Source organism: Panicum virgatum, chromosome 3K (assembly GCF_016808335.1).
Source record: "Panicum virgatum strain AP13 chromosome 3K, P.virgatum_v5, whole genome shotgun sequence".
NCBI lineage: Eukaryota > Viridiplantae > Streptophyta > Magnoliopsida > Poales > Poaceae > Panicum > Panicum virgatum.
In genome coordinates this window covers 21,800,869-21,815,428 of record NC_053138.1, presented here as the reverse complement: position 1 = coordinate 21,815,428, position 14,560 = coordinate 21,800,869, and the positions used below count along the sequence as shown (strand labels likewise).

Below are 14,560 nucleotides of genomic sequence, written 5' to 3'. Positions count from 1 at the left end.
GGTGACAAAACAGGAATTAGTCAGTTCAGGTTTTTTTCCTAATATAGATAGGCTGTACGGAAGTGCATAATAACGGCCGGCCGTAATATAGTCGCTTCCTTTTTTGTTTGCTCTTTTTTCTTTCCCTCGGTTGATAGCAGCAGCAACATTCCCAGACTTCTCTAACACGTTGACATCCAGTGGCCCAGATTGGACGACAAAATTCAGCAGAGTTTTGGGTCCAAACCGCACGGCAAGTTGTGTGTTTCGAACGGATTTCCCACTGAATGGACGGAGACCAAGCTACCACGGTCCACGGGGGGCGCCACGAGTCTGACCGGTGACCGCGCCGAACAACACTTGCGCGCAGCGAACCCGGCATCCGCGAAACTCGAAAGCCTTCTCTCCCAAATCTCCTTCCTCTCGTCCTCTTCGCGGGCGCACCCGAAGTCCGAGATCCTCCTCGTCTGCAGCGATAGGGACCAAACCAATAGAACCCCACCAAATCCCGAGCTGAGGCCGCAGAAAACGCGTCGTCGAGGCTCGGATCCCCCCACGCCAGATCCCGACCCGCCGGCGCGCCCCGCCACGCCCTCGCCGGGGATCTCGGATCTCTCGCCGGCCCGCCGGCGCGTTGCCCGCCGGCGTGTTGTTGCGTCTCCGCGGCGCGGCCGGAGTCGACGACGACGCGGTAGCGACCTCCGTTCGCGCCCCGCCGCCAGGTTTGGCTCGTGTCGTGCCCATGGGGGCCCGCGGGCTCGCCGCGCTTGTCGTGCTCCTCCTCGCCGCGGCGCTTCTCCCTAGCCCTGCTTCGGGTTTCGATAGGAGGATTCTGGAAGGCGGGAAGCCCAGCTCCGGCGAGGTGAGAAACCCTGTCATGCAATCCAAGTTATTAGCATGCTAGATTAGCGTCCTCGCCAAAGTCGTCATCAATATTTTAAAGAGAATTCGGGTTCAGAGTTTGTTTGCATCTCTCCAGGACGCCTCTGCACCCTCCGGTGCTGCAGGCGGATCTCCAAAGGGCGACCCCCCGAAGGAATCTGGGCACTCGTCGGCTGCCGGGCAGACAAGCGACAGCCACAGGCTTCAGAAATCGCTGCCGCCGGCACCGTCACCACCAAAGAAGGATACCAAGGTGCCTTCGGCAGGGAAGGGAAAGGAAGGGGGTGAGGTGCAGGCCTCTGCCTCTGCGTCACCACCGCCGCCGTCACCAGTGAAGGAGACTGATTCGCATAAGGCCAGTCCTCCTCCAGGAGGTCCAGGATCAAATGGTGAAGGTGGAGCGAATGGTGGGACGAACCCAGAGGACCCAGGAAGTCAGGTGAAGAAGGAGGAGATGAGTAAAATGAAGGAGGTGATGGAGAAGTGTGATGCCTCACATAAGTGCTCCTCCGGAAAGGAATTCTCCGCTTGCCTGGTTTCTGATAATGGTAATGCCTTGAGTCCTACTGGAAATTCAGTTCTATAATTCATTAGGCCATTGCATTCTGAATTTTCCTGTGTTATCAGATTGCCATGTTAGTAATGTTTGAGTCGAAACTAGAATAATGTTATCTTGAATTGGTAGCTCATAAAGGCTCAGGTGTATCTTCTATTTAACTTTGGCAAGGGTAAAAGCCACGGGATTCATTTCATGTGTTTTATTCAGAATAATTTTATTAGTGCTCCCTGTTGCATACATAATTTGGTGATTGTATTTACCACAAGATTCTTAGTTGCAGATTTGATTGTGCTAATCTTTTGTGGGAAATGCCTCACGTTATCTTTGTAGCTAAAACTAGTCAAGTTGTCTTAAATCAAGAAAACAGTGAGGCCATAAGATAGCTAATAGGTTTGGATAATTGGATATCCCTAAGTTGTAGAAATTTCAAAGGTTTTCCAATGCAAACATAATATGCTCCAACCAACCACTGATGGAGTTTATAAAGTGCGTTTCTCAAGTGTCATACCATGGTTTACCACCTAAGTGCATCATCCTACTAGAAATCTTATTTTTCATATACTGGTCTTACATTCCTCAGAAGATCAGGACACAGGTCCCACTAGCGGCGACAATATAAAAAATACTGTACAATGACACTAGGGGTACACCTTTTCTATTCATGCCATTATGGACAAGTCAGGCGACACTAAATGGTTAATAGCTATGTTCAAATTTAATTTATAGATCTGGCAGTTTTGTTTCCTAAAACTAGTAACTCCAAAAATTTGAACCAATGCTGAAAACAACTATTGATACATAAGATGAGATTCTCTGAGGAATGATAAAGAAGTTATTTGATACAAACTTGACTTTTGTTTCTGTAGCCTCCAGATATATCGACAGAGAAATCATAGTATTGATTACGTAACATATATGTGACCTACACTGTCATGAATATAAAATGGGCTTTTTGTTTATCCTTGCAGCTTCATTAGGGTCATTTGTTATTACTGTCCAGAATGAAGGGCAGAATGAGATTAACGTTACTGTCAAAGAGCCATCATCAAATATAGATATTGATAAGAAGCCTCTACATCTTGCCAATGGTGCCTTTGGACAGGTATGCAATTTAGTCTTTTACAAGATCTGCTCCAGGTTTCATTTAATACATGGGTATTACATATTGTAGTCAATCAGATGGTGTAGTTACCTGTGCGACCGATCAGACCTTAGAAGCCATGTTCCCGGAACATTGGGATCGTGGTACGGGAACGTGGTACATCGTTTTGTGAAATCATGGTACGAAGGGGGTATACCTATTCCGTATGTTCCAATCAGAGATGGAACACGTTCCAAGTGTGATGGGAACGATGTTCCCGGAATGTTTTTTTTGCTGGTCTTTTAAGTCATGTGAATACTTGTCCAATAGATGCTGATGACTCAAATCGGGCCGTCGGTTACTACGAATCACAAACAAAAAACCCTATCCTCTTCTTCACCCGTCCGCCGTCAGGACCCCGAAGGACAGAGACGGACCGACAGGTCGGACACTCGGACTCCATGGCGGCCGCTGCCGCGCTGGCGAGGCTGAGCCGCTGAGGCGCCAAGGTCGAGCAGGCCGTGGGCGAAGGCGAGCCGCGCTTCTCGTTGAGCCGTCGCGGTGCGGCCGCGCCCCACGGCCGCGCGCGGGGCTGCGCTGCGGACGACGGCGGCGGCTGGTGGCAAGCGGCAAGTTGGCGATGGCGGAGGCGGACGGCCGAGGGCCGAGTGCCAGGCGTGGAGCGAGCTGTGAGCCTCGTGCTATCACGTCGCCGGAGTCCAGAGCCCTTGGCGGCGGTGCCGGCCGCCGCCGGCCGGCCGCCCGACGCCCTTGAGCATTGACAGAGGTATGTCCGGTTTGAATCTTCTTCGAACCGTCTTCATGTTCCGGCAGCATCGGATCGACGTTCCATACCATTTTGGGATGCCGTTCCATGTCGTTCCCGTTCCTCGTTCCGGGACAAAGTTCCCAGAACACGGAACATGCACACGTTCCACGTTCCCGGCTTCTAAGGATCAGACTCAGGCAACTGCAAACTCATTTCTAGGTCAAATATGGCGTGGCATGTGTTGGTTTTGTAGGAAAGTAGGATCCGTATAATGTGGTCGATGTATTGCATTGAGCCCCTTGGACGGTATATATAGGAGTACATAGTTTGGAGGGCAAGTAGGCTCTCTTAGAGATAAGGAAGGTTATCCCGAGATTACAATCAATCCTAAACTAACAATATCAGGAGTTGCCTAATATACTCTAACATCCCCCGACAGTCGTAGCGGTAGCAACACGAATGGTCAGATTGGAGAACAATGAAGACGTATCCCCCCTGCAGTCGGAACGCCGGTGCAAAAGTTTTGACTGGAGACTCATGCAGATGATAGCCCTTTAGTGCCGTAGTAGCCGAGGTCGAGGTGGACGTGGTCGAAGCCGTGGTGGGGGCGCGGGTCGAAGCGTCGTCGAGGTGCTCGATTACGCAAACTCAGCAGCTTCTTGCCGAAGACAGCAGCAGTACGGTGCGGTGAATGACGATGGTAGACGGCGCGGTTTGCGACTTAGGTCACACTCAGGATAGGGGTGGCGACAGCGCAGGTTGCAGCAAGTGTCGCGCTAAGATCAGGGGTGGCGACGACGTCTTCCTTCAGGAACATCGGCGGCGATGTCCGCGCGAGAACGGCTGGAGGCGCGGAGGCGGATCGAGCGCCTGCTTGAGGAAGACTGGCGGCGAGTGGCGCCACCGCCTGAAAAGTATATTAGGATGCGTATAATGTGGTCGATGTATTGCATTGAGCCATTTGGGCGGTATATATAGGAGTACATGGCTTGGAGGGCAAGTAGCCTCTCCTAGAGAAAAGGAAGGTTATTCCGGGATTACAATCAATCCTAAACTAACCATATCAGGAGTTGCCTAATATACTCTAACAGGTTTTACTTTAGGGCTTAACATAGTTCTCTATTCGTACCTCGTGTACATGATTGTGGGGAAGTGGGGACCTGGTAGTATAAGGTTATGCGCTTTCGTGTCAGTGAGACTGGGTTGATATCCTGTGCATTCTGTTTGGAATTGACAAGTGTATACCAAACTAATTACATTATACTAGGCCTTTGAGCACAAGAGTCAAGTCTTTGTTCCGTACATATCTAACACAACAACATGATTATCATATTTTAAGATGATTAAATGCATGCTTGTCTTAATATAATAATGGTCATTTTTAATTAGTATTCCAGATTTTCTTGTTCGAACTTTAGTATATGTGCTGTTATTTTTTATTTTCTTATTAACTAATTTTTGGGGTCCAATTTATATAATCAGATGAACATTACATATATCAGTCCAGATGGTTGGAATATTACTTTAGATGGTGGAAATGAGAACTGCTCCATACACTTCAGGCAGTTGGTAAAGAGGCAATCGGTTTCTGATTTGCAACAACAGTTTCAAATGTTTGCAGCCTATGCAACACGTTTGAATCCAATATACAGAGCCTACATTTTTGTGTTCACTGTTGTTTTGGTGGGCATTGTGTGCGCCTGCTGTAAGTTTGCAAAGAGAGGAGGCAACGATGCGGTCCCTTACCAGCAGATTGAGATGGGAGCTCAACCACCAAACTCTGCAGTGGTGGACAACACCACAAGCACCACGGATGGCTGGGAAGATGGCTGGGATGATGACTGGGACGATGAAGAAGCACCTGCAAGACCATCAGATAAAAAACCTACTAGCAGTGTATCAACAAATGGTCTGTCTTTGAGATCACAGATCAATAGCAAAGATGGTTGGGATGTTGATTGGGATGACTAAGCTCCTTGAACAGAACTTCAAATGTACTTGTGAAGTGAGAAAGAAGATAACAACTTGCAGGAAAGAAAGATCCAACTAAACCTGTCACCGAATTTTCTCATGCTTGCCAAAGTGACCCATATCCTGGACGAGCCAATGATTGCCTCTCTTCATACGGTTTGTACAATAGTATCCCATTATTACTTTTGCCTCTGAGCTGATACACAAACCATTAGTGGTACAATTCTGATTTTATTTTCTGGTTGTAACACTACAGCGCAGTTTCTTAGTATATGACCAAAACACAAATTTTGATTCGTTGGAGGTAATCATTCTTTATTGCACATATTTCTGAGTTCCATGATCATTCATGTTGCATGCTTGGGCTAGTTGGAAGCAGGCCATGCTCAGCCGTCATATCAGATATGTAATGTGCTTCAAACATGTTTGATACAGCTTGTGTCTGAATTGTGGTAGTACCTATGCACATTGTACTGTCACCTTAGAGTTGTGCAGGTGCAGGGGCTAGTGGGTGGCCTTTGGACCTTATACTACAGTTCCACTGGTCACCACATAGTCACATGCATCCCTTTTCCTTTTCGCCTTTTCTGTTTGTTCGTTTACCTTTTGCATTATGCCTGCTCCCATTCTCTTGCATCTTCGCCCTTTCCATTTCATGTTATATGGACACACTGGCTGTGTTTAGTTCCACCAAACTTTCCGTCACATCGAAACATTAAATATAGCAAATGACGTATGCATGGAACACTAAATGTGGGTAAACAAAACAATTTATTGCACAGTTTGGATGTGCGTTGCGAGATAAATCTTTTGAGCCTAGTTTAGTCCATGGTAGGACAATATTTATCACGTATAAAAAAAAATGCTACAGTGCTTTTCAGTTTTATTTTTCGCAAACTTTTCGCATCTAAACACAGCCACTATGGATAAGATCTGTGGAAGAGACAGAGTTTGGTGGGTGCTTTTTTTTCTCTCTCCTGAATTCCGTTTGCTTGGTGTGCACATGTATGTCGCAGCCTGTTTGCAACAATGGTTCTGATTGGTCTATCGATGTCTTTGAGTTGATGTTGTCTATACCCATTCCATTTGGACATAACTTCTCCCAAATATTGTATTTGAGTTTTGAGGCACTACCATGAACTGCTGCTGTACATTATGCTCTAGTGAGTTGTCCCTGCTCCCTAGCATGTTCTTGTATTGAAGTCCAGAGTGGCTGATTGCGCCAATCATTAATACAATTATGCACCGGCCTAGTTCAGGGTCTACCGCTTCAGATTTGGTGCGCAACAGTTCATGTGTAAGTTTGTGGTTAGGTTTTTCTGGGACAGGCATAAAGTTGTTATACTGAGCTTTCTGGTATTATGTTCTTCCTGGCTGCTTCTACTCGACCACTTCAGTACTGACCAAAGGTGCAGTTGATCTGCTAAAGTGAGAACTTCACATTGGATCCCTTGTGATTTGCTGCTGTATCTGCTAAAATTCTGTTGTGCATTTTTTTTTTGGTATTAGGGATATCATATCCTTACTCCTTGTTGGTAACCTCATAGCTACCAAATATTTGTCTGAAATCATTCAACTATTGATTAATCTGTAAATGATAGACCTGCTAAGAACAATGCCTTTTAGGTATGGTAAGAATCCTAGAAAATTTCGATTCGTGTAGATTTTTTTTAAAATTTTTGGATAAATGCTTTAGTTTTTTTTCTCTAAAAAAAGATAAAAACTTGCCGACAAAAAGAAAAAAAATCAAATTGCAAGCGCTAGGGTGGGGAGTGGAGACCAGATATCCAGATCAGATGGCAGCTTTTGCAGCAGCAGAACTGAAGGAGTTGGGGGCCCGTTTCGTTCTTACCAGTGCTGCACGAGAATTTTGTATGTATAAAATATTAAATAAAATTTATTTATAAAATTTTTTAACAGATGGTGCAACTTTGTACGATGAATCTAATGAGTCTAATTAATTCATAATTAACTATAGTAATACTACATAATCATCTTCAAATTAAGCTATCAAATGTCTTATTAGATTCGTTTCGCGAAATAGTACAGAAATTGTGAAACTTTTTTTGTAAACTGATTTTATTTAATACTTCTAATTAATAGTCAAAATTGATTACAACAACCTCTGCTACCAAACATTGCATGGTGGGATACAGCAGTCAGCAGGTTTCTGTCAACGAAACTCCGGGATCCGGGTGGCAGGCCGAGGGCATCAACAGAGCTAGGATGGATGGACGGCTCTTTTCTTTCCTTTCCCCACCGGCCATTTCTCCCCAGCTTTTCTCGCAGTGGTTGTTGAGCAACTGCCGCTGTTTGCTTGGCTGCCGATTGGTTGCTGCCGATCAGTTGGCATTTCTTGTTCCTGTTTTACATCACAAATTCGAATGGCTTGACACCCGGCAACAACTCCTTTGGAAACATTGATGCATTGATGCGATCGTCGCTTGGAATCTCCAGCTCTGTGTCTGGCTCTGTTTGAAACGCGCTACGGTTCATAGCACAGGTTTCTCAAGAAAAAAATCTTACAATGTATAGAGTGCTAAAGAAAATCTATTTGAAAAATCTTTTTAAGGATGGATATAAATTTTTGCGACAAATCTAATAACGGTAATTAATCGATTATTGGCTACAGTGATGCTACAGTAATCATTCTCTAATCATGCGGTCAAAGGTCTCATTAATTTTTCAGGGTTACTAGTGTAGGGGTCTGAAGTTAGTTTTGTAAGCCAACTTTATTTAACATCGTAATTAGCTATCAATATTTCTTGGTACTCGGGTCCTGTTTAGTTTTTTACATGTAAACGCAAAAACACCGTAAACGCATTATTTTATAATGGAATCTTGCTAATTTGAAGCACTAAATGAAGTCTATTTATAAAACTTTTTGTATGGATGGGCTGTAAATCGTGAGACGAATCTAATGAGCCTACTTAATCCATGATTTGCAACAGTAATGCTACAGTAACCATCCGCTAATTATTGATTAAACATGAATTAATTAGCATCATTAGATTCGTCTCGCGATTTACAACTCATTTATGCAAAAAATTTGCAAATAGACTTCATTTATTACTTTAAATGACCAAGATTCTTTTGCAAATTTTTTTTGCAAAATAAACTAAACAGACGCTCACTATCACGGAGAACCAAACAGGGTCACATCTCAGTTCATCCGGCCCTTTTGGTGTCTGAATTTTGAAACCTGTGCCGGGTATTGCTCAACAACTATGTACGGCATGGTCCTTGCCTTCTCCAAATAGTACTACTAGCAACTTGCAGTGAAGAGTACGCGAAGGACGCAAATTGCTGCACGAAAAAAAATGGTTGCAATCTGTAATGCCGCGCAAGGACAAGCTTGGCTGCCAAGGCCTATTTCGAATCCAAGAATTTCACATCATTAAACAGTCAAATTCTCACATGATTACCATGTTCAAAGCCGGGCCTAGCGAGTGGATGGTTGTTTTGTTTAGCAATGTTAAAGTTAAAAGTCCATATTCCTGCGAATTTCGAACACCTTAACTAAAGAAAGGGATTTTTGTGTAATATAATAATGGAATTAAATGTGTGCCTATGAAAAATCTCATAAATTACCACTGTCGAAACAGGCATGTACTAAAATATTGTGCTAAAATACCAGTAAGTCAATTCAATTTTAAAATACTAAAATCTATGCTTATAGTATTTCCCCAACATGGACCCTTTACGGCTTTACCATCTTCTCCTCCTAGTCATGTGAATCATGCTTGTCTGTAGATAGACTTACATTATTCTAGTCAATTTGATCTTAAGGGTGTGTTTATTTGGTGAAAAAGTTTGGATTTTGGTACTATAACATATTTCGTTGTTACTTGATAAATAATGTCCAATTATGAACTAATTAGACTTAAAAGATTTATCTCATACTAATCAATTAGACTGTGTAATTAGTTATTTTTTCAACTGTATTTAATGCTTCATGTATCCGAACATTTGATGTGACGGGTACTGTAGAAAATTTATTGGGAACTAAACAAGACATAAATTGATGATATACACTCTGTTCGGCTGGCTGTGGCTGATGACTGGTACTGATTTGTTGTGAAAAAAAATACTGTTGGCTGGCTGTGGCTGGTGGCTGGTGATGGTTTGGTGTGATAGAAAAATACTGTTGACTAGTTGCATCGAATAGAGTGATTTTTGCATAATTAAAAAAAATCCTATACTCGTACTTGCTTAAAATATGAAACCTCGCAAGAGAGTATATATTACGACCAAGTGTTTTTTCACTCCCCCCTCATGAAAATAGCAAAAACGATCCTCCTAATCATCGGAGCCATGCTTGGTTGCGGATAGACTTACATCATGCTAGTCAATTTAGTCTGAAAACACTAAAATAACCCCCGTGTGGCAACATACTTGACTTGAGTGCCGTCACCCGAGAAAATTTTATTTCGAAATGCAAAATTTGTAGACTTCCTTGAAAAATAATCCCGCATCCTTTTGTTTGAAAAGAAAACACTCCCGTATCTTTCTCTTGTGTGAGCTGTAGCACTCGCGACTACGAGGCTGCCCGCCAGCGTTCGATCCGGCTGCCGAGGAAGTGAGGATTGTGTGTGTGGGTGTGTGTGTGGAGGTCAGTGTGGTCTGTGGACGCCTAAAATTTTAACCGACTCCCAGTGCTCTGGCTGTTAAAAAAACAACCCGCCTCGAGCGAAACGGTGTGGCCCCCACTGCCGGGGGGGCATTAATTGCAAGCAGTTTCCCACTCCGGCCGTGTTTGGTTACCAAATTCAAAATTCCAAAAAAAAATTTCGACACCTGCATAGATACTTAAATCTAGACGAAATAAAAAACGCATTGCGACTGCTGTCTGTAAATAGCGAGACGAATCTAATGAACCTAATTAGACTGTAATCAGATGCTAAATTGCTACAGTAATGCTACAGTAAACAACCTCTAATGACGGATTAATTAGGCATATTAGATTCGTCTCGCGATTTACAAACAAGTTCTGTAATTATTTTTATGAATAGTCTATGTTTAGTACTTTTTATTTTTATGAATAATCTATATTTAGTACTTTAAATATAGGAAGATGTCTTTTCAAAAATTTTACAGCTCGCAACCAAACACGGCCTCCCCCCACGAACGAAACCCACGCATAGCAACCCGGCAGCAAGGACAGCAGACAACAGTGCATCTGCGCCGCGAACCGCCCCTCTAGTCCAATCGATGGACGAACCACGCCTCCCATGATCCCGCCGCCCACCTCCTCCCCCTCTCCCTCCGCCGCCGCGGCAATGGCGGTCGCCTCCCGCCGCCGCCTCCTCCCCGTCCTGTTCCTCCTCGCCGCGGCGGCCGGGGCGGCCGCGGCCGCCACCGTGAGCGACGACGTGCTCGCGCTGGTCGTCCTCAAGTCGGGCCTCTCCGACCCGGCGGGCCGCCTCGGGCCCTGGTCCGAGGACGCCGACCGCGCCTGCACCTGGCCGGGGGTCTCCTGCGACCCGCGCACGGGCCGCGTCGCCGCACTCGAGCTCCCCGCGGCGTCGCTCGCCGGCCGCCTCCCGCGGTCCGCGCTGCTCCGCCTCGACGCGCTCCTCTCGCTCGCGCTCCCGGGGAACTGCCTCTCCGGCCCGCTCCCCGACGCGCTGCCCCCGCGCCTCCGCGCGCTCGACCTCTCGGGGAACGCGATCTCGGGCGGCATCCCCGCCTCGCTCGCGTCCTGCGAGGCGCTCGTGTCGCTCAACCTCTCCCGCAACCAACTCACCGGCCCCATCCCCGACGGCATCTGGTCGCTGCCGTCGCTCAGGTCGGTGGACCTGTCCGGGAACCTGCTCTCCGGGAGCGTGCCCGGCGGGTTCCCGCGGAGCAGCTCACTGCGGGCGGTGGACCTCAGCCGCAACCTCCTCGAAGGGGAGATACCGGCGGACGTCGGCGAGGCCGGACTGCTTAAGTCGCTTGACTTCAGGCGCAACTTGCTCACCGGCGGGCTGCCGGAGTCACTGCGTGGGCTGTCCGGGCTGAGTTCTCTCGGCGCCGGTGGCAATGCCCTGTCAGGGGAGCTCCCGGCGTGGATTGGGGAGATGGCGGCGCTGGAGAGGCTGGATTTGTCTGGTAACCGCTTCGTCGGCGACATCCCGGACGCCATTTCGGGCTGCAAGAACCTGGTCGAGGTTGACCTCAGCCGGAACAAACTCACCGGGGAGCTCCCGTGGTGGGTGTTCGGGCTAGCACTGCAGCGGGCCTCGTTCGCCGGCAATGCACTGTCAGGGTGGATCAAGGTTCCCAGTGATGCGGCTGCCTCCCTGGCAGCACTGGACCTGTCAAGCAATGGGTTCACCGGTGCGATCCCACCTGAGATTGCCACCTTTGCAAGATTGCAGTACCTGAACGTGTCCTCGAATTCCATGTCGGGGTACCTTCCTGCAAGCATTGGGCGGATGTTGCTGCTTGAGGTGTTGGATGTGAGTGCGAACAAGTTGGATGGGGTTGTACCACTGGAGATTGGAGGTGCGATGGCGCTCCGGAAGCTGCTGATGGGGATGAATTCACTTACTGGAGGCATTCCGGTGCAGATCGGCACATGCAATTCCCTGATAGCTTTGTAAGTGATCTTTTTTGCCGACATTACCCTGTTGCTAGTGCTTGTGCATACATGTTTAGTGCCTGACTAGATGAATACTAGCTTCCTTTTGTTTGTTCTCGTGTTAGTTTTTGCTGATTCTCTGCTTCCTAGGTTGTAGATACCATTTAGAAAGCGATAGGTATGTCTTACTTGCTGTCTGGAAGCACTAAACTGAAAACATGGGTGACATCTTTGTCTTGCTGCTTTGCTTGTATCCCACTGTCTTGGTCCATGGTTTTCTTGGATACACTAAATGACTAAAAAACACAAGTCAAAGTCCTCACGATTTTTTTTGCTGATTAAAAAAATTGTACTCTCCTTTTTTAAATATATGATGATTAGGACAAGCTAATTAGTTAAAAAGTGAAGCAATTGGCTTGTCCGAAATGTCGCGTATTTAAAAATGGAGGGAATATTACAGCAAACAAGGTAAAGCATGCTGCACCGCTTCTGTGAATTACTAGGCACTAATTCAGGTGATGTTCTTTTTTTGCTTTGCAGGGATCTATCTCACAACAAACTTACAGGGCCAATTCCTATATCCATGGGCAACCTGACTAGTCTTCAAACAGTTGATCTCTCAGAGAACATGCTGAATGGGACCCTGCCGACAGAACTCTCTGACCTTGCCAACCTTCGTGTCTTCAATGTCTCTCACAATTTGCTATCAGGGAGCCTCCCCATCAGCCGCTTTTTTGATAGCATCCCTTTTTCTTTCATCTCGGACAATGCCGGCCTTTGCAGTTCACAGAAGAACAGTTCCTGCAATGGTGTCATGCCAAAGCCAATTGTTTTCAACCCTAACTCCTCATCAGACCCCTTGTCGGATTCTGCCCCAAGTTACCCGAGTAACCAGCACCAGAAGAAGATGATATTGAGCATTTCCACACTCATCGCCATTGTGGGCGGAGCAGTCATTGTCATCGGTGTGGTCACCATCACAGTGCTCAACCTCCGTGCCCGTGCAACAGGTCCCTGCTCTGCGCTTCCCACTGCATTGTCGGATGATTACCATAGCCAATCAGCCGAATCTCCAGAAAATGAAGCAAAGTCTGGTAAGCTTGTCATGTTCGGCAGAGGCAGCTCGGATTTCAGTGCTGATGGGCATGCGTTGCTGAATAAGGATTGTGAGCTTGGGCGTGGAGGCTTTGGTACTGTTTATAAGGCAGTGCTCAGAGATGGCCAGCCAGTGGCCATCAAGAAGCTGACAGTTTCAAGTTTGGTCAAGTCAGAGGACGACTTCAAGCAGCATGTCAAGCTTCTAGGCAAGGTGCGCCACCATAACATTGTAGCCCTCAAAGGCTTCTACTGGACTTCCTCACTGCAACTCCTTATATATGAGTTCATTCCTGCTGGGAGCTTGCACCAGCACCTGCATGAGTGCTCAGAAGAGAGCTCGATTTCATGGATGGAGAGGTTTGACATAATCATCGGTGTGGCCCGCGCACTTGTTTACTTGCACCGCCATGGTATAATCCACTTCAACCTGAAGTCCAGTAATGTCCTGCTAGACACAAATGGTGAGCCGAGGGTTGGAGACTACGGTCTTGTGAACCTGCTGCCCATGCTGGACCGCTATGTGCTGAGCAGCAAGATCCAGAGCGCGCTGGGGTACATGGCGCCAGAGTTCACCTGCAGAACAGTCAAGGTCACAGAGAAGTGCGATGTGTACAGCTTTGGAGTGCTTGTCCTTGAGATTCTGACTGGCAGGAGGCCCGTCGAGTACTTGGAAGACGACGTCGTTGTGCTTTCCGATCTGGTCAGAGACGCGGTCGAAGAAGACAGACTGGAGGACTGCATGGATCCGCGGCTATCAGGTGACTTCTCAATGGATGATGCCACGCTGATCATCAAGCTGGGGCTGGTTTGCACGTCGCAGGTGCCTTCCCAACGGCCCGACATGGCTGAGGTGGTCAGCATGCTTGAGATGGTGAGGAGCCCGCAGGGTACCCCAGAGGATGATCTGGTATGAGACCTATTTATTAGACTCTCCCCTTTTCTCCTTTTCATTCGTTTTTTGGGTAGATACATGATGGGAAAGTAAGTTAGGACTTTGGCTAGTCGGCTTAGCTTGCCTGCAATATTTAGGGATGTAAAGCTGCTGGGTCTCTTCAGACTTAAATTATTGCCCCCTTTTGCGCTCAACAACTTGTGGCCCATGCGAGGGTTGCTTCAAATTGTAGGCAAACTCTTTTTCTTGAAAAAAATTTGTAGGCAAACGAAGTTCATGGTGGATCGGCTCGGTTAATACTGTTATTGATTGGCTATACTAAATTATTATTTTGTGGAGACATTTTTGCCCACGCCCTGGTGATTGTATGATTCATCGGTTGACGCTCCTTAAGAGCCGGGCCTCGCTGGCCAGCTCCGTCACCACTGTTCCCCTGCTCCGGCGAGCCTGCCGGGCATGTACGCACTGTGGGCTTGTTTGCTTGGTGCCCTGGCAAAGCTGCCTGACCCAGGCATGCAGCGAGCCTAGGCGTCCGATTTTGGTGGCCTGGGGTCAGGATCGCTGCCTGGGCGGCGAGCTGCCTGCCAGGCTGCATCCAAAGTCATCTGCGTAGGACTGCGTCAGCGAAGATTTCTGCGCCGGTTTTGACTTTTCTTTGTTGAGTCAACCCTCCTCTATGAGCATTGGCCGCACTGTAAAAAAGGAAAAATAATGAAAGATGTCGATAGAATGGGCGAGGAAGACCACATCACTGTGCAGTTTGC

General features: G+C 47.1%; 2 protein-coding genes across 2 annotated transcripts; both read left to right on the top strand.

The window, feature by feature from the left end:
• Positions 1-308: 308 nt before the first annotated feature.
• LOC120698355 lies at positions 309-5,566 on the top strand. Its single transcript, XM_039981918.1, has 4 exons — positions 309-841; positions 959-1,409; positions 2,389-2,522; positions 4,753-5,566. Exons 1-4 carry the CDS (start codon positions 722-724, stop codon positions 5,239-5,241), a joined length of 1,194 nt encoding a protein of 397 aa, XP_039837852.1. The 5' UTR covers positions 309-721; the 3' UTR covers positions 5,242-5,566.
• A 4,816-nt stretch (positions 5,567-10,382) lies between these two features.
• LOC120698354 (probable LRR receptor-like serine/threonine-protein kinase IRK) lies at positions 10,383-14,136 on the top strand. The gene is made up of 2 exons (XM_039981917.1): positions 10,383-11,824; positions 12,347-14,136. Exons 1-2 carry the CDS (start codon positions 10,473-10,475, stop codon positions 13,815-13,817), a joined length of 2,823 nt encoding a protein of 940 aa, XP_039837851.1. The 5' UTR covers positions 10,383-10,472; the 3' UTR covers positions 13,818-14,136.
• The last annotated feature ends 424 nt before the right edge of the window (positions 14,137-14,560 follow it).

Excerpts from the sequence above, each read along its gene's own strand:
- LOC120698354 (XM_039981917.1), top strand. The coding sequence starts at position 10,473 with ATGATCCCGCCGCCCACCTCCTCCCCCTCTCCCTCCGCCGCCGCGGCA. Across the intron at positions 11,825-12,346 it reads TGCAATTCCCTGATAGCTTT|GGATCTATCTCACAACAAAC; the intron begins GTAAGTGATCTT and ends TTTGCTTTGCAG.
- LOC120698355 (XM_039981918.1), top strand. The coding sequence starts at position 722 with ATGGGGGCCCGCGGGCTCGCCGCGCTTGTCGTGCTCCTCCTCGCCGCG. Across the intron at positions 842-958 it reads GGAAGCCCAGCTCCGGCGAG|GACGCCTCTGCACCCTCCGG; the intron begins GTGAGAAACCCT and ends GCATCTCTCCAG. Across the intron at positions 2,523-4,752 it reads CCAATGGTGCCTTTGGACAG|ATGAACATTACATATATCAG; the intron begins GTATGCAATTTA and ends TTATATAATCAG.